The following is a 20,858-nucleotide window of genomic DNA, read 5'->3' on the forward strand; positions in this document are numbered from 1 at the left end:
CCTCAGCCATAGTGGTTACTACCATAGCCCAGCAGGTCAGGGGGGCAGCCTCAGCCATAGTGGTTACTACCATAGCCCAGCAGGTCAGGGGGAGGCTGCCTCAGCCATAGTGGTTACTACCATAGCCCAGCAGGTCAGGGGGGAGGCTGCCTCAGCCACAGTGGTTACTACCATAGCCCAGCAGGTCAGGGGGAGGCTGCCTCAGCCACAGTGGTTACTACCATAGCCCTGCAGGCAAGTGGGCTGCCTCAGCCATAGTGGTTACTACCATGGCCCAGCAGGTCTGGGAGGGGGGGGGGGGGCTAGCTCAGCCATAGTGGTTACTACCATGGCTGAGAAGGTGGTTGGGGGGGGTTAGCAGCTTGAGTAGTTCCTACCATAGCCCAGCAGGTCATGAAGCCACAACAGTCATAGTAGCTCCAACCATAGCTCAGTAGTCACAACAGCCCAGCAAGTCAGGGGAGGGCGCCTTATTCAAACACTTGAAGGGTCATACAACTCGTCCGCCTGTGAATACAAGACGACTACTAGTCCCAGCATTCAGGGATACACGAACAAAGAGAATACCGTCAATCCCTACATCCTTGACAGGTGCTGGATTAGCAAACCGCTATAGAAATGTATACACACAAGTCACTCATGAGGATGGAGAATTTTGATAGAAATCCCGAAATAAAATAATGAAAATCTATCACCGGGCCTCATATATAACCAGCGCATTAGTGTAACCCATAGCAACCATTATAGGCGAGCATAGCGCCAGATTATCGGAATTAGAATATAAATACACGTGTAACCAATCGGATTCTGTTCTTGGAAGGACACTAAAGAAAGATAAGCCATCGGATTTTATAGCCGATTCTTTTCACTGGTAACCGTATTTATCTGCCCCCCCCCCCCCCATTGTATTTACCTTATTAGACTTGGAAGCCCTGGGGTTAATGGTGTTCTTTAGTTGGCGCACATGGAATAGGAAGGTAGAGCCGCGAGGTACGGTCGCCACGCCTCAGCTCCACCCGCGGTCTTTACCTTATGTTCTGACTTCCAGCACGTGGAGCTGCAGCAACTTGGCACCCAGCGCCCGGATTATAGACCTGTAACCTTTACAAATCACATAGGAGGGGCCGCTTATCTACTAGGAACATAAACCGAACCCAAGAACCAGGAATCACACCGCAACACGGAAAGTCCTCTAATCCGCCATCTGATGATCCAGAAAAAGTAAATGCAAAATCGTCCAAATTTGGGTCCAAACATGGAATTAAAATCCTACAAGTGCAAAGGACAATTAAAAGGGATTTTCTGCAACTTTCTAATATACTTTGTGTATCAATCACGCTCCATTTTCAAGATTTCTGCTTGTTGTCAGTGAATACAAACAGTCTTACAGGCATTTTTTCTTGCTTACATTGAAAGGCTGGCAATTGAATACTTCTCACAGCTGAGTTTGCTACACTTGTATCCAGTCTAGACAATTCTCTAAACACATCAGCACGAATCTCTCATGTCCTGATATGTTACTGATACATTGTAGCAAACTATCAGTCTGGAGTGCAGACCGTTTACGGATGGTCTAGACTGGATACAATTGTAGCAAAAGCACAGCTGTGAGGCACAATAGGTCAAGACAGGTTTTCAGGATGTAAATCCTGTTCCTATTCACTGGTGGCAAGCAGAGATCTTGAAACTTAAAATTATAGGCACATTTCCACTATGAAATTCAACTTTTTTTTCTTACGGACTGAATGAGGCTTTGACTTTAAGGCACCATGGCGTTTGTCGCTGTAAAATCGCGGGTCACATGACCCCGTAGTATTGATGCACACACAGAAATAAGACACCGAATCCCGTTCATTTACATACAAAATTTATTTCCATCTTACAAAATAATGTTGAAACAAAAACAGTGATCTTAGTCTTGGTCCTCACTAAAAAAAAAAACAAGTGGAGAATTTGCTGTCATTTCACTGCCTCCCACCAGATCAGCACCCTCCCTAAATACTCTGTGCTGCTGTGACACCGTTCCTTTCACTTGTCTACCTCCCTCTAACGGACATCACGCCATGCAGCCCTGTCCTCACTAACATCACTGCGAGTGGACAGGTGCCACGGCCTCCCACAAGATCAGCTCACTCCTCTCCTGAAATACCCTGTGCTGCTGTGGCCATTCCTAAAACTCTTGTATGTCTATGAAGGCGTCTGAATTATAGGACCGTATGGGGGGGGGAAGCGCAATATCGGAGATATTAACGGGCTCGGTCCACATATGTGTATAGGTGTAAAACTGCATAGACCTTCTTAGTGCATAGAGGTACGTGCCCCAATTTCCGCAAATGCGACCGAAAATCTATAGTTGTCCAATAACGTCATCTACTTTGTGTCTGCGGCAGATCTTCAGGAGGTTGTCCAATTTTTGCAAATATCCTAAAACGCGGCGCAGGATACGACAATACTCATCCAGACTAGTTATAGAGATGTTCTGCCTGACAACCCCATTGAAACGACTGGTTGCTAGGCAGTGTGTCCCTAGCAACTAGACATGACTGACAACCCTGGCTTGGCACTGCGCTGACAGCAGAGAGTGTAACGGAGACGGACAGCGGTGGAGATGTAGGAGAGCCCGACCTTGGCTTCCAGGATCCCATGATCTATAGGACGATGGGAGAGTCTGTCCAGCTTGCGGCCTACGGGGCGGCGCTTTGTGAAAGTTTAGGACCCCCTTAAGAGTTCTGAAATATTGCTGTTTGTCCGTCCAAAGTAAGTCTTCGCCGGCCGCCATCTTGTTTCCAGCAGGTCTTTGGACTCCAGCTCTCCCCGTGGACTTGATGGAGTAAGTAACTCAAAAATCTGAAAAAAGAGAAAACACGGCACATCCAACGTTTTTGTTTTCTTTTAATGTTCCCCTCCGTCTTGAAGTATGGGGGTCATTTGTTAGACCCAAGACCGGGTGGATCTTATAGGTGAAAAGTGTTCTTATAGACTATGGTCGAGTTTAAGTATTTTCCCCTGTAGGTCTGTGGGAACACGTTGGTAGAAGAGGGAAGGAATGTGAATGGGGCTTGGAGGCCTTCAGACTTTGAGTGTCAGAATGTTGGGCAATGGCCGGCGCACTTTGGCTGCGGAGCGGAAGTTCCTCTGGGTTCTCTTGGCTGCAGGTAAGAGGTGCCGTGGTCTTCTCTGCCAACGCTCCAGTAACGGGATGGGACTGTGATGGTTCATTGTTCTGTACGAAGAATATGATGCCACAATTGGGTGCATTGGGTCCAAACATGTCCTGACTTAGGGCTCTGTTGAGCTGGTGGAGGTCGACCTGGCTGAGTGAGGGGTTACAGACGGGAGCCGTGTGCATCCAGGTCATGTTCATATTGGGTAGGGGGGCCGGAACCTGAGCCCTTTCTTTGCAACAAGCACAATCCGATTGCGCCGGGGCCTGGGACGGACGGTCGGGTGGACTGCTCCCAGACTGGCTGCTTGCCGTCGGCATAGTGTCGCAGCTTCTCTCCTCTGTAGATGTGACGTCTGGTTGCTGCACGGGGCAAAGGAAACGGAAATATTTCATTACAGACAATAATTCGGATTAAGGACGGAGTAAACAAATTAATCCGGACGGAGAACGGCGCTCACCTTGGCCATTTTATACTGGGGTTCTTCCATTTCGTAGTCGGAGGACGAAGAGGAAAAGGAGGACAAGGAGCTGGTGACCTCTGGGAACCAAACCTTCAGCATCATTTCTACTTGCAGAAGAGTGCCCAGGTACCGCTCTCTGAAAGAAAAAACCGTGAAGTTATAACCAGAGTGTGTTCAACAGCAGATATAATACATCGTCTGTATAGGGACAGTGGGAAGAAATCGGTGCTGGAGTGTATATAATAGGAGTAGCGTAGGTGTTGAGGAGCGGGTGGGGTGTAGCCAATGTAAAGGTGCGGCCGCTTGAGTTTAAGGACTTGACTAATATTACAATTTTCTTTTACTTTTTACGATCGGAGCTGTATCGTTCTCTTTCAGCCAATTCCGTCAGTTCAGCTGTATGAACGGCTTGGCTGAGAGCGGGTCAGGATGCAGCCAACATCGATCGCGTCCAAGTTGATGAACTAAGACGCGATGGATATTAGCCGGATCCTGCGTGTCATGGACACCCGTTCTCAGCTAAGCAGTCAGTTCAGCTGAACTGACGGAATCGGCTGAGAGAGAACAATACAGATTCTATGTAGGCAGGGTACATAGAAGCTGTAATGGAAAAAAATTTATTCAAAAAGATGTACATGGCCTTTATGCCCTGCCTTGGATAGGCCCAGTTTTATGCAAATGTACATAAGTCCCACCCACTTTGCGGCAGGACACGAGACAATCCTACGAAGAACGGGGCGGTTAGGGGGTTTGGTACGGCAGAGAAAACAACTCACCCCATCTCCGGCTTCTGAAGAACGCCAACAATTCTCTGTATCCGGTCCATAGCCACACTTTGCTGGAAACTGCTAAGTCCTGAGAAAATAAAGAATAGGGATCAATGATCAGATCTGCTGAGACTTTATGACATGTCCACAAGCAAAACCATCACACAACCAACGGCATAACACAGGGAGGGCTGCATAAGAGCGGCAGAGGGGACACTGGTAACTATGTCCTGCAGGGGGGGGGGGGTCTTAAGTTCTGCACAATTAAAAGGGGGCTCTACCCGAGACCACTAAGTATTAAGTAGGCGGAGCTTAGGCTTAAAGCACAACTCCACTTCCACAGCAATATTTTATAGTGTGAATCTATGTCAAATGTAGAGTAACTGAAGATAATTTTATTTATAAATTCGGAGTTATATTATACTCCAGTTGCATCCAAAGCTGCTTTCAAATTGGGCTGTTTGTCCATGGAAACATACAGTTTCCCTGCGGTCAGACATGTGACCTAACAGCTCAGCTCTAACAATGCACAGCTGTTCCCAGATAACAGCAGAATTCAGAAAGCAGCTCTGAAGGCAACTGGAGAAAAACACACCATGCAAAAAAAATAAAGCCCATACAACATATTCTATTCTCTAGCGCCTGATTGTAGAACAAGTGGTGGATCTCGAACATCCAGAAGTCGTACAGGGGCCCCCATTGAGGTCCCTTTGGTACCGGTCGCAACTGCAATCTGTAAATCTTAAAGAAGCAATGACTACGTCTGGTGATAGGTCCCCTTTAAGATTTAAAGTAACACTGCAGACAAAACCCTCATACGCTTGTTATTACATTACTATATGCCCTGGTTTAATCATTCCATCCTCTGCGTTCCTATTCTCCTGGGGGTACCTCGTACTGAACGCCGTGACCTTCACCCACCGCAAACCAAGAAGTAGAAGCCGAGAAATGGGTCAAATATCAAACGGGAGTCTCTGGAGCTTCCAGGCTATTATAATATTAACGGATTCTGATTAAGTGGACGCGTTCATGTCCTCTACACGTGTGACCCCAATAACGGACGTCACCGGGGGAGAGGCGAGATCCGGGACATTGTGAGGTGGGATCTCATAGAACCGTAGATCAGTTCTTGTAAGGACCACGCCGCTGCCAATATCAGTCTGTGACCTCCCAAATGTGGTCATACAGGTCAACAACTTCTACATGATCATGGACTCCTGAAATACTCTGTGCTGCCTTCCACTTGTCTCCAATACTCTCCCTCACATCCTGATGCTGCTCCGGTCACATGCAGCCCTGTAATCACGAACATGTTAAAACCAGTGGAAATATCACCAATACAAGTAGCACATGTATTTCCTTAAATACTCTGTGCTGCTACCGCTCATTCCACTATCAGTCTGCGAACTTATACTGGTCTCCGGCCACAAGCCCTATCCACACCATCATAACCACATCAGTGGACAAATCATTGCTCCTAGAGACCACGCTCCTTCCTGAAATACTCTGTGAGGCTGCAGCCTCTTTGCATATGAACATCTTTCAGTGCAGAGAATCTTTTTTGCTCCGTTTTCGCTTTGATCTCGCCTGCACTGACTCATTCCTTTATAGAGAAATATCTTAAACAACCCCCGGAGCCGCTCTCCAATCTATGGCTCCTATTCGAGGCTTGTGTGCAAGGTCAATGAGGTAAACTACAGCTCGGCTGGGGGTCCCCGAGGTGAAGAATCACGACCGGGATAAACTATACACACACTGAAATGTCCGTTTTAAAGGGCTTGAAGTTTAGGACCAGGATGCCGTGTGCAGGAACAGCGCGCCTTCCTATTATTAAACCGACTTACAATGTAAGGTACAGAAGTATTATCAGCCAGAGAGCAACTCAACACCTTCCTAATCCAGCAATAGTGTGTAGAGAAGACGGGGCGCCGACTATTATTACTACAAGGAACCTGTCAACTAATGCAACAGTGGGGAGAATAGGGATTTGTGGGAACAGTCATAAAGCACACGCACATGGAAACTCCAGTCACTGCCAAAATCTACATGAATTATACAAATACTGCCCCCTATATACAAGAATATAACTACTATAATACTGCTCCTATATACAAGAATATAACTACTATAATACTGCTCCCTGTATACAAGAATATAACTACTATAATACTGCTCCTATATACAAGAATATAACTACTATAATACTGCTCCTATATACAAGAATATAACTACTATAATACTGCCCCCTATATACAAGAATATAACTACTATAATACTGCCCCCTATGTACAAGAATATAACTACTATAATACTGCTCCTATATACAAGAATATAACTACTATAATACTGCTCCCTGTATACAAGAATATAACTACTATAATACTGCTCCTATATACAAGAATATAACTACTATAATACTGCTCCTATATACAAGAATATAACTACTATAATACTGCCCCCTATATACAAGAATATAACTACTATAATACTGCCCCCTATGTACAAGAATATAACTACTATAATACTGCTCCTATATACAAGAATATAACTACTACAATACTGCCCCCTATATACAAGAATATAACTACTATAATACTGCCCCTATATACAAGAATATAACTACTATAATACTGCTCCTATATACAAGAATATAACTACTATAATACTGCTCCCTATATACAAGAATATAACTACTATAATACTGCTCCTATATACAAGAATATAACTACTATAATACTGCTCCCTATATACAAGAATATAACTACTATAATACTGCTCCCTATATACAAGAATATAACTACTATAATACTGCTCCCTGTATACAAGAATACAACTACTATAATACTGCCCCTATATACAAGAATATAACTACTATAATACTGCCTCCTATATACAAGAATATAACTACTATAATACTGCCGCTATATACAAGAATATAACTACTATAATACTGCCCCCTATGTACAAGACTATAACTACTATAATACTGCCCCCTATATACAAGAATATAACTACTATAATACTTCCCCTAATATACAAGAATATAACTACTATAATACTGCCCCTATACACAAGAATATAACTACTATAATACTGCCCCTATATACAAGAATATAACTACTATAATACTGCCGCTATATACAATAATATAACTACTGTAATACTGCCCCCTATATACAAGAATATAACTACTATAATACTGACCGTATATACAAGAATATAACTACTATAATACTGCCCCTATATACAAGAATATAACTACTATAATACTACCCCTATATACAAGAATATAACTACTATAATACTGCCCCTATATACAAGAATATAACTACTATAATACTGCCCCCTATATACAAGAATATAACTACTATAATACTGCTCCCTATATACAAGAATATAACTACTATAATACTGCTCCCTATATACAAGAATATAACTACTATAATACGGCTTCCTATATACAAGAATATAACTACTATAATACTGCTCCCTGTATACAAGAATACAACTACTATAATACTGTCCCTATATACAAGAATATAACTACTATAATACTGCCCCCTATATACAAGAATATAACTACTATAATACTGCCCCCTATATACAAGAATATAACTACTATAATACTACCCCTATACACAAGAATATAACTACTATAATACTGCCCCCTATATACAAGAATATAACTACTATAATACTGCCCCATTATATAAGAATATAACTACTATAATACTGCCCCCTATATACAAGAATATAACTACTATAATACTGCCCCTATATACAAGAATATAACTACTATAATACTGCCCCCTATATACAAGAATATAACTACTATAATACTGCCCCTATATACAAGAATATAACTACTATAATACTGCCCCTATATACAAGAATAGAACTACTATAATACTACCCCTATACACAAGAATATAACTACTATAATACTGCCCCCTATAGACAACAGAACTACTATAATACTGCTCCTATATACAAGAACGTAACTACTATAATACTGCCCCCTATATACAAGAATATAACTACTATAATACTGCCCCCTATATACAAGAATATAACTACTATAATACTACCCCTATACACAAGAATATAACTACTATAATACTGCCCCCTATATACAAGAATATAACTACTATAATACTGCCCCATTATATAAGAATATAACTACTATAATACTGCCCCCTATATACAAGAATATAACTACTATAATACTGCCCCTATATACAAGAATATAACTACTATAATACTGCTCCTATATACAAGAATATAACTACTATAATACTGCCCCTATATACAAGAATATAACTACTATAATACTGCTCCTATATACAAGAATATAACTACTATAATACTGCCCCCTATATACAAGAATATAACTACTATAATACTGCCCCTATATACAAGAATAGAACTACTATAATACTACCCCTATACACAAGAATATAACTACTATAATACTGCCCCCTATAGACAAGAACAGAACTACTATAATACTGCTCCTATATACAAGAACGTAACTACTATAATACTGCCCCCTATATACAAGAATATAACTACTATAATACTGCTCCCTATATACAAGAATAGAACTACTATAATACTGCTCCCTATATACAATATAGCTACTATAATACTGCCCCCTATATACAAGAATATATCTACTATAGTACTGCCCCCTATATACAAGAATATAACTACTATAATACTGCTCCTATATACAAGAATATAACTACTATAATACTGCCCCCTATATACAAGAATATAACTACTATAATACTGCTCCTATATACAAGAACGTAACTACTATAATACTGCCCCCTATATACAAGAATATAACTACTATAATACTGCTCCCTATATACAAGAATATAACTACTATAATACTGCTCCTATATACAAGAATATAACTACTATAATACTGCCCCTATATACAAGAATATAACTACTATAATACTGCCTCCTATATACAAGAATATAACTACTATAATACTGCTCCCTATATACAAGAATATAACTACTATACTACTGCCCCCTATATACAAGAATATAACTACTATAATACTGCTCCCTATATACAAGAATATAACTACTATAATACTGCCCCTATATACAAGAATATAACTACTATAATACTGTCCCTACATACAAGAATATAACTACTATAATACTGCTCCCTATATACAAGAATATAACTACTATAATACTGCCCCTATATACAAGAATATAACTACTATAATACTGCTCCTATATACAAGAATATAACTACTATAATACTGCCCCTATATACAAGAATATAACTACTATAATACTGCCCCTATATACAAGAATATATCTACTATAATACTGCTCCCTATATACAAGAATATAGCTACTATAAGGGTATGTTCACACGGCGGGGGTCCGTAACGGCTGAAATTACGGGGATGTTTCAGCCTGAAAACATCCCCGTAAGTTCAGCCGTACCGGCATGTGCAGGCGCTTGAACGCCGCGTCAATTACGGCCGTAATTAGCGCTGCTATTCATTGGAGTCAATGAATAGCGGCTCCAATTACGGCCAAAGAAGTGACAGGTCACTTCTTTGACGCGGGCGTCTATTTGCGCGCCGTCATTTGACAGCGGCGCGTAAATATACGCCTCGTGTGAACAGACAAACGTCTGCCCATTGCTTTCAATGGGCAGATGTTTGTCAGCGCTATTGAGGCGCTATTTTCAGACGTAATTCGGGGCAAAAACGCCCGAATTACGTCCGTAAATAGGCCGTGTGAACATACCCTAATACTGCCCCTATATACAAGAATAGAACTACTATAATACTACCCCTATACACAAGAATATAACTACTATAATACTGCTCCTATATACAAGAATATAACTACTATAATACTGCCCCCCATAGACAAGAATAGAACTACTATAATACTGCTCCTATATACAAGAACGTAACTACTATAATACTGCCCCCTATATACAAGAATATATCTACTATAATACAGCTCCTATATACAAGAATGTAACTACTATAATACTGCCCCATATATACAAGAATATAACTACTATAATACTGTCCCTACATACAAGAATATAACTACTATAATACTGCTCCCTATATACAAGAATATAACTACTATAATACTGCCCCTATATACAAGAATATAACTACTATAATACTGCTCCTATATACAAGAATATAACTACTATAATACTGCCCCTATATACAAGAATATAACTACTATAATACTGCCCCTATATACAAGAATATATCTACTATAATACTGCTCCCTATATACAAGAATATAACTACTATAATACTGCTCCTATATACAAGAATATATCTACTATAATACTGCTCCTATATACAAGAATGTAACTACTATAATACTGCCCCATATATACAAGAATATATCTACTATAATACTGCTCCTATATACAAGAATATAACTACTATAATACTGCCCCCCATAGACAAGAATAGAACTACTATAATACTGCTCCTATATACAAGAACGTAACTACTATAATACTGCCCCCCATAGACAAGAATAGAGCTACTATAATACTGCCCCTATATACAAGAATATAACTACTATAATACTGCCCCTATATACAAGAATATATCTACTATAATACTGCTCCCTATATACAAGAATATAGCTACTATAATACTGCTCCTATATACAAGAATATAACTACTATAATACTGCCCCCTATATACAAGAATATAACTACTATAATACTGCCCCTATATACAAGAATATAACTACTATAATACTGCTCCTATATACAAGAATATAACTACTATAATACTGCCCCCTATATACAAGAATATAACTACTATAATACTGCTCCTATATACAAGAATATAACTACTATAATACTGCTCCTATATACAAGAATATAACTACTATAATACTGCCCCCTATATACAAGAATATAACTACTATAATACTGCCCCCTATAGACAAGAACAGAACTACTATAATACTGCTCCTATATACAAGAACGTAACTACTATAATACTGCCCCCTATATACAAGAATATAACTACTATAATACTGCTCCCTATATACAAGAATAGAACTACTATAATACTGCTCCCTATATACAATATAGCTACTATAATACTGCCCCCTATATACAAGAATATATCTACTATAGTACTGCCCCCTATATACAAGAATATAACTACTATAATACTGCTCCTATATACAAGAATATAACTACTATAATACTGCCCCCTATATACAAGAATATAACTACTATAATACTGCTCCTATATACAAGAATATAACTACTATAATACTGCCCCCCATAGACAAGAATAGAGCTACTATAATACTGCCCCTATATACAAGAATATAACTACTATAATACTGCCCCTATATACAAGAATATATCTACTATAATACTGCTCCCTATATACAAGAATATAGCTACTATAATACTGCCCCCTATGTACAAGAATATAGCTACTATACTACTGTCTCCTATGGATAACACGAAGGATCTTGTACATTCTCTTCAGGAAAGATGCATAAAATAATTACCTCGGTCATATCTCCCCCGTTTCAGTCCAGTGAGAAGATCCGTCAGTGGCTTTATGAAACCTTGAAGTTCACGACACTAGAAAAAAATAAAAAATGTAAAAAATTAAAATTAGCCTTTTAGGACTGTGGAGAAGCTTGGTGGGAGCTGTAATAGGCGCCATATAACTAGTCATCCAACGTACCAACCCCATAAACCGATTAAGAAACGGCTAAACGGAATATTCAACAGGATGATCGTTGTCCGCCCCCCCCCGCCCCTTCACAGTCCGTTACACGGAACCCGATGGGCACAACAATTGTAAAACATTGCTGCCATCTCTTTCTACCTTCATGGCCATAAATGGAAAGGGAGAATCGCCTCAGAATTCCCATCTCTACGGTTATTATAGAACTCGGACCAAAGGCATTATGGGTAAAACATGAGAATTGCGTAGAAGATCAGAAAACCTTAAAATTACCTTTTGAGCAAAGATCCGGTCTCCTTCAGACCCGCTGGACTCCTCCTTGTCCCCCCACCAACTTGACGTCAGCTCCGTCTCCCTTTGCCTTTTGAGTGCTTGAGGGACCTCCAGCTTCTCCTCCTCTAACACGTAGCGCTTGAGTGACTTGTCCGGTTTCTTGTTCCGAGCGGAGCCGCCATTAGTCAGATTACTCTGATCAGTACAAGAAGTCCTCCCTTCCCCCTCCCCCTGATACAGGAGGTGCTGTCCTGTACGGCGGTGCCAGTAGCTTCTCCGGGCCTGGTACTCGTTCTCCAGACGGATTAGGACCGGGTGGTCCGCGCTGGTCAGCCGAGAGTTTGGGATCATGCCGGAGTTTTCAAAATCCTCTTCGGTTTTGTTGCTGCTTTCCTCCACGGGATCAGTGAGGAAGACGTCGAAGTCGACATATTTGTGTCCTTGGTCGGTGGTGGCGGAATTGCTGGCAGAACATAGGGAGTCGCAAGAAGACAAGAAGTCGGAGGATTCTGTATCTTCCATGTATGAATCCGCTGCCTGGAGGGCGAGAAAACGGGAAGATTCTTAGTTCTGTACATAGGGGGCGACATTTTAACACAGTCCGATGGTTATCTCCGCAGTCGCCATGTGTTGGCATGCCCATCACCCGGAGATATGGGAGGGCAACTGACGGATGGGTGCACAAATACGGTCTCTCGCCCTACATTTTTAAATTATATATATATATAACCATGCATCAAACAATCCAAAGAATATACATAATAAACTAGGATAGGACTTTCTGCAATTTTAAAAGGACCACAGCAAGAGCCGTTTAAAAGAAGGGGGTGGCCCCCGCTGACAGCCCCCCGCAGCGGGATTGTGATGGTCCAGTGGTTGTCATGGCAGCCTGGGGGCTTAATGAAGGCCTCCCATGTCTGCCATCTTTGTTCTCCTATTAAGCCCTGCCAATAGGAGCCTGTCTAAATAACGATATACCCTCTTTTCCTTCTTTCTCCCTAAAACAAATGTAAAAAAACATGTCCGTAAAAGTCATAACTATTAAAATGTATTATTTAATCCGCACGGTGAAGGCTGTAAAAAAAAAAAAAAAAAAAAGAATGTGCATTGTGGAGTTCCCCTTTAAGACTACAACTTGCCTTATTTTATAAATCCCTTGTACGTTTTAAAAAAAATTCTCTAATGTAATTGGGGGATCTATTTCACTCGACGCTGGAACATGTGTCCCGGTGAGGTGATCCATCATGACACCAGACAGAAGCAATGTACAGAGCGCCGACACGTGTCTGCGTTACGTAACACGGCATCACATTACTAGAGTGGAAAGTGAGAGGGATGGAATATATGTTGGCATATTCCGCGTCTTAACCGGAGGGGGCAGTGTGGAGCAGAGGTATGACATCATGTAGGGAAAAGGGGAGGGATCTGAATGACACGTTAGAAATCCTACTCCAATCAGCCGACGAGTAAGCACGGGGCTCCTGGTGAGATTTTGCAATCAGCCGGGCTCGACATGTGCACAGAGGAAAACAGATATATTATCAGACTGGCACATGCTGTGCCCTGAGCGTCTCTGAAGACCGTCAAAACAAAAAAAAAGGTGACTGCACGGCTTACATGCCAGACATTTTTTTTATTTACACACCGACCAGTGACTACGACTGAAAAGACAAGGCACATACACCTTAAAAAAGGGCAACTCCACCCAAAATAAAGGGCAACTCCACTTACGACAAAGGACTTCCTAACTCAGTGTTATTTTCTCTGGGTTATGTGGCATTTTAGAAACTGTACATGTGAGCAACATATGCTACAGTAACAGCTATTCCAGTCTCTTAAAAAAACAACAAAAAAAAAAAACTCAGTTGTCACAGCTCCGCCCCTTTTGCAAATATAAACACTTTTTTTCGTTCTGAGCCGTAATGACTTCCACGTATAATTAAATACACTTTTCCGGTTGGAAAAGCCAATATATAGCCCACTGAATCATCCTATTAAGCTGTTGAAATTGCTTTATGGTACCCATGTCTAAGAACAGGAGAGCGACTACCAGTGTGACCGCCATTACAGCTCTTCTAGGAGTTGGCACCCGCTATTCTAAGAGGCCAATCTACCCAGGTGTACAGCAATACACAAGATAGATATGCAAGTAGGTAGAAATGCTATTTGGATTCCCTTTTAAAGGGGAAAACACCTTAAAGGAATTGTCTACTTTTTCCCTAGGCAGCTCCCCTGGTAGTCAGTGATTTGGATGCGAGCGGAGGTCGTCATTGAATGACCAGGTAATACACTATTGCGCCAAGGCCTCCGGTACCGGCGCCACTCTTTGCAACTGCCCACGTCCTAAACCAATGACCCCGTGTTGATGAGTGGAGAACCCCTTTAAAACAGCATCATCTATGATGATCGCAATGGTGCATTAGCTGGAGAACGGCGGATGCTGTTCAACGTGGATCTTCCCTTTAAGGGCTTATTCACACGAATGTAGTATACGTCCGTGACACGGCCATTTTTTTTAACAGCCGTCACCCGGTCATTGTTTTAACTGGTCCGTGGAAAAATAGGACATCGGTTTTCATACGTTCTATGGGATCCGTGAAAAGGGGTCAAAGTCGAATGTGAAAAAAGTCAGTGTTTGCTGAATCTGCCCTAAATCTGTACCCGGGCCTTCAGTGAAAACAGAATTGGGACTCGGTCATCATATAATTGGTCATCAAATATAATAATTCCGACGAGGGTGGAAGTTGCGCACGTCGAGCGGCTAAATTTCAAAGGCTCAAAAGCCTATGACACGGAAAGCCTAATCAGAGCACAATGCGGCCAATTACCCCTCCGCCTCGCAGCCCTTCAGTCGGTCACCCTGCCGCTGAGGCACTACGTTTGCATCACAAAAGAGTCAGGACATTTGTTCATAATTAACTGTGTCAACAGAGCGCGGAGTAAAGCCGATCACTGCCGGAGATCTGCCCCCGATGATGTAATTCTCGATTGTGTTCTCGCTCACGAGGCGCGGTTGACGGGGCGAGTAAAAAAAACAAACAAAAAAACAAAACACTTTAGAGACCTTAAAGGGGAACTCCACCGTCAGTCATCTTCATGTCGAAAGATCGGGGAAGCGGCCATGGTCAGAAATTTCCAAAATGTCAGCGACGACTCAGGAGCGGAGCCCGTACCCTATGTGGCGGGTGCCGGCTGTATTATATAAAGAACTCCCATCCTATGTGATTAACCCCTTTAGATGCCATGGTCAGTAGTGACCGCCGCATTTGAGGGGTTAGACAGGAGGAAGGGGCTCCCTCTGTCCCCGACATCATGGCGTGCCAACTGGTTGCGTGGCAGCTAGAGGCCTAGTGATAAAGGCCCCCAAGGTCTGATTATTAAGTCCTGCCAGTGGCTCGTTCTCGATTTTAGGCCCGTGTGAACCGGACATTGATAAGAAGACAATCAGATGACTGATGATTATAGTTTTTATAGGGAATGTGCCGCCTAAAATGGTGCAAACTGACGAGGACAAAACGATCATTCGCCCCCCCGTACAATAAAGCATCGGCCCATTTGTCACATCGATCGCCGCCCGTTAAGGAACAGAAATCTGCCTGGGAGCGCAGAAGGAGGCAACTTAAGTATGGCAGTGAATTGAATAAACGATCGCAAACTGACAAAGGGTTAACGTGATAGACAAAGCTAGATCGTCACAAGAGCATGGAGCTCTGAAGTGGTCACCCGCAGGCCACATCCCGTTTCTAAGCAACCTCCCGGCAATATTCGGGTCCCTGTTTAGCGGATATTGCGTCGAACAAATTATTCTAATGAATTCCTTAAGATTCTCTAATGAATAATTACGCTTGGAAACGTGTAGAGTTCCCCTTTAAGAAACGGGAAAACCTACGGTGGAACACAGAAGGTTACAAGGAAAGTGGATTTTTTAAGACCCTATACAATAGCCAATTTTTACAGCGTTCGAGGACACGTGGCAGGACAAATTCCACTTTGGCAATCACGGCTGGCGTCTCGCCATCGCCTGTCATCATCGTGACTCAGTGGTTAGTGCTGTTTATATTGCAGCACGGAGGCCCTGGGTTCGAATCCAACCCGAGTTCTCATCTGCATGGGGTGTGTATGTTCTTTCGGCGATCACATGTGTATATGTTCTTTCTGTGTCCTGCACGTTCTTCGGTTTCCTCCCACTACTTCCAATTGGTTACTTGGCATCCTATAAAATTTGCCCTACCGCGTGTACGATTTAGGTACAACTAGGACGCGAATAATTACCGCCTGCGTACAACGATGCAAAATATCTGGGTGCTCTATAAATAGCGGCTCATTAAGAGAAATTCCGTGAATCCAGCGCCTGATGGTATGGAAATCCCGCTAATCTGGCAGAGAACAAAATGTCCTATGTAGGTTTAGTAAAAACACGCCCGTCAGTCTCCCACTTGACTGACGGCAGTTCCGGCCATCTGTGTTTGGCTGCATCCCCATTTGTGGGCCGTGCTCCTATATAAAGTACGGGAGCACGGTCCGTAAAAAGCAAAAAAAATATCACATGTCCTATCTTTTGCGGAGCCTTTCTACGGTACGGACAAGTTCCCGTAAATATACGGGCAATAGAGACCAACGGACCGTAATTACGGATGAATTCTATGGTTTTGTGCATGGTGCCTAAGTGTTCAATTTCCCTGCAGCGCCACCAGAGGGGAAATGAAGTGTTACACAGTGGCCATTTATATCAATGTATTATCTATATAGTACAGGAGAGGTCCTCCAGAGCGAGAGACTCTCTTTGTTTTGTAACCGCTCTCCACTCCGGCCAAGAGATGAGGGTCCTGAATAGGGGACCCCCATCAATTACCTCACAATTCCCTAATCGGGTTTATGAAAATGGGGTTTCTAACTCCTTTAAAACTAGTGTGAAGAATAAAAATGGAGGTTTAGCCCATAGCAACCAATCAGGTTGCAGCTTTCATTTTGAAGCCTGCCTTAGAAAAATGAATGCTGGAATCTGACTGGTTGCTAAGGGCAACACCTACATTGGTGCCAAAATGGCTGCCAATCCATACCTCACAGCGGGTCAGGAATGTACAATTTGGACCGGGTTGTGGCTGTAAAAAGGCGCCAACTATTACATCTAAACACATCCGACCAAACACCCACATTTGTGACAACGTATGTGGTCCGGTTACAAAAGATACGTTTTTGCGCAAAATAAGCAGAACAGACGCACGTTGACCTCGCAGGTGTTCACCTTACACAGCAGTGGATCAGGATCCACGTGTGCGCTAGACGGCTCGTTATAACAGCCATAGAAATCTCTACTGTTGTTCCAAGGCTGATCCGAAATCCTCTTACAGGCGTCCACACGACCTCCCTACGCAGGCAACGAGACCGACGTATTAAACATATTAGCGACGGGCAGCCAATCGTGTCCAAGTATAGGTCAGAAAATAGAAACATGGGCTATACCCCGGCGTTTCTGCTTTACCAGTAACCTCCAACGCTCGCAGATGTAGTAGAATTTGTTGAAGCAGCTGAATGTTTATCTAGCGCAAAAACGAAGGGCTATTCTACACTGGGGGGGGGGGGTCTGGAAACGGGGCGGTTTCAAGTGTTAAAGGGGTTAATCAGGATTAGAAAAACCTGGCTGCTCTATTAGAAAAACAGCGCCACCCCTGTTTATTGGTGGTGTGTGGTATTACAGCCCAGGTTCATTAACTTCGATGGAGCGGAGCTGCATTGTAGATAACGGATTTCGGTTGTAATACCACACACCACCTGTGGACCGGTGTGGCGCTGTTTTTTTTAGGTCGTCCGAATCCTAGACAACCTCTTTACCGCCTTCCTTGTGTCCCTATGTAGACTAGACTTCGATCTGTCCTTAGAGAGTCTATAAGAAGGGAGGGACCAGGTCATTGGAGAAAACATTTTTCATCATATTGTAGGAAGTGTCCATTGTTTTCCTGGTCAGATTCAGGTCCATATTGGCGGATCGGAATCTACGGATGGCCAGCTCTCTGCTGAAATCAACGGGATCTACGGACGGCCACCTACAGGTTTCTGTAACTCCCATTGATTTCAATAGGACGTCCACGGGTTGCCCTGACCCGCATTGATTTCCATTGAGTGGTGTAGGGAGAACGACGGTCAGAAGATCCGATTGGCCGGATACTCCGCTATAAAAGGCACCCCCCCCCCATACAAGAATTAAAAATCTAAATTTTTGCGCCTCTAAAATTTGGGTCCGTGATGCTTTGTGCCAAGAGGTCTCCGTCAAACATCTCTAGCCTAGACAGGTGGGCTACTCGGGCTCGGAAATCTCCGTTCCGCTTCATAGCTATGCGGGAAACGAAGGTCTCAGGGCACGTGTTAGGAGGTTCTGCAGCAGCCGGGGTAATGTACTCTGTGCTGTAGAACCTCTTTGTGAAGAGATGTGGGAGCTTCAAGTCCATTCATCACCAGGTCACCCGTGGCTTGCCAGGTGTTTTAGAACGACAACTCCTAGCAGACACAGACAGCCACAGGCTGGGAGTTGTAGTCTTACAATAGAGACGAGTGGTTTTGGCCACCTCCAATTAAAACGGGAAAGCTGGGTGACAACCAAGAGGGTCTCCACTACAACTCCCAGAGTGGTCACCCGGGTCCCTTGGCAAATCTGCCTACAAGTGGGCGATGTATCTCTGACGACATGTCACCCGGGACTCCTGGAGGCTGTAATGGCGGCCATATTGGTTGTCACCCAGCTTTCCCAGAAACGGATATAACCAAGAAATGTCTAAATTGAATTTGGGGATTTTTAGGAGGACCGTTTGTTGCCTGCGGTGACGGGCGGTGGATCTCGCCCTCTGCAGCCCGGGTCATTAACCTCTGAATGTCCGTATCAGGGCGTGGTAGAGTCGCGCCATTACCTCACCTTAGCAAAACCGGTTGCGATATTAATATGCGGTTTGGTAATGGCGCGACTACCGTCCCGGTGAATATAAAATTGACACATCTGCCTCAATTTTTGCAACATTTCGTTTGTTTTTTTTTAAACTAAAATCGCAACATTTACACTTGGAAAAACGTTCCTTAACGTTACAAATGTGAGACCGGCCGCTGCGACACCATGACCGTAGCGGCGCAGCCATGAAGACGGAGTAAATATTTACATTTATCAGACAGTCGGAAACAACGATTTTTACCGGCACCGCTTATCGGAGCGTGCGCTCGTCACCGGTCATGCGGCGGGGTTACCCATGCCGCCTCGAAACACAAAGACCTCACAAGACAATAGAAAAAAAGAGACAGCACGGGGGATGTTGGCGCGGTCTCGTGAATATTAAGTAGCAGTCTCGGCAGAGGCGCACTCGCTTGTCTAGGTCTCCGGCTGCGCTCTTTGTTCTGCCTGTCAGTATTTTGGGTGGTGTCCGGGGTTGTATCTCACGTGACTGTCTCCTCCTAGTCACTGGCTGTCTCAGATGTCTCTTTGGATGGACCCCCAAAAACTAAACGTAAATAAACGTCTAGGCGGTCGATCGTGTATGTCACTTTAGACCGATTAGGAGGTCTCTTTACTCTGTAGGGATGATTTTATAGGTGGAGGTCTCGATATGCAGCGGGTGTCTGTCTAAGCAGTAGCGGATGTCTCTAGAAGCGGCGGTCTCATCTGCAGTGGATTCCTCCACATACCACGAACACGTCTCAGGGATGTCTCTTTGCATCCAGGACTGTCTCGAAGGGCTTAGGATGTCTGTATGACAGTTGCTGTCCCTTTAATATATATATGTGTGTGATCTCTTACCTCTTTAAACATCAGTGGATGTCTCTGGAGTTCGATGTCGGTCTATAAGCAGCAGGGACGTCTGGATAGCAGTCTCTGAATGTTGCTGTATATTTCCGCGGATGTCTCTGATTTTCAGCAGCCGTCTGGGTGCATCTAATAACGTCTTCGCATTAGCAGTTGCACGGGTATCAGGAACTCTTTCCGTGCAGGAATGCCTGTATCTCCTGTCTCTCCCAATCACCGGCTGTCTCTGTAGATCTTGAACTGTCTCTCCGGCTGGAGTGTCGCGAACGCTTACATACAAACACGTGTATGCCATCACGTGTATCCCCCTGTGCGCCCGTGTCTGCTTCCCCATTGGCCAGCCGTACCCTCCCTTCTCCGCTGGGACACGCTCATCTCAGCGATTCGATTGGCTACAATTAAAGTGGGCGGGTAAAAAGAGGCGTTGATCTGCTCTGATTGGTCAAAACCTAGCGCACAACGCACCGCCTGTACATGTGGACTTGGAAAGCAGGAACGGAGCTGCCTGCATGCAATGTGATGGGCGTGGCTAATGGGAGGGAACCTGGAAAGTGATTGGAGGAGCAGAAATAGTGGGCGGTGACTACTAGAGACCGGGGTTTAAAACGTGCTTGTCTGTAAAAAAAACAACAAAAAAACAGTGGGCTGCTTATTGAGGGAGCT

The 20,858-nt window shown here is 43.2% G+C and overlaps 1 protein-coding gene across 2 annotated transcripts; it reads right to left on the reverse strand.

The window, feature by feature from the left end:
- Nucleotides 1-1,850: 1,850 nt before the first annotated feature.
- Nucleotides 1,851-20,502, reverse strand: CIART (circadian associated repressor of transcription). 2 transcript variants are annotated; one of them, XM_075843416.1, is made up of 6 exons: nt 20,190-20,502; nt 12,413-12,949; nt 11,955-12,030; nt 4,404-4,482; nt 3,625-3,763; nt 1,851-3,526 (listed from the first exon to the last, which is right to left on the reverse strand). In XM_075843416.1, the coding sequence occupies exons 1-6, from the start codon at nt 20,199-20,201 to the stop codon at nt 2,993-2,995; spliced, it is 1,377 nt and encodes a 458-aa protein (XP_075699531.1). In that variant the 5' UTR covers nt 20,202-20,502; the 3' UTR covers nt 1,851-2,992. The 2 variants fall into 2 exon arrangements, with proteins under 2 accessions (XP_075699531.1, XP_075699532.1); XM_075843417.1 differs by lacking the exon at nt 20,190-20,502 and adding an exon at nt 19,558-19,664.
- Between the last annotated feature and the right edge of the window lie 356 nt (nt 20,503-20,858).

Source organism: Rhinoderma darwinii, chromosome 12 (assembly GCF_050947455.1).
Source record: "Rhinoderma darwinii isolate aRhiDar2 chromosome 12, aRhiDar2.hap1, whole genome shotgun sequence".
NCBI classification, from domain to species: Eukaryota; Metazoa; Chordata; class Amphibia; order Anura; family Rhinodermatidae; genus Rhinoderma; species Rhinoderma darwinii.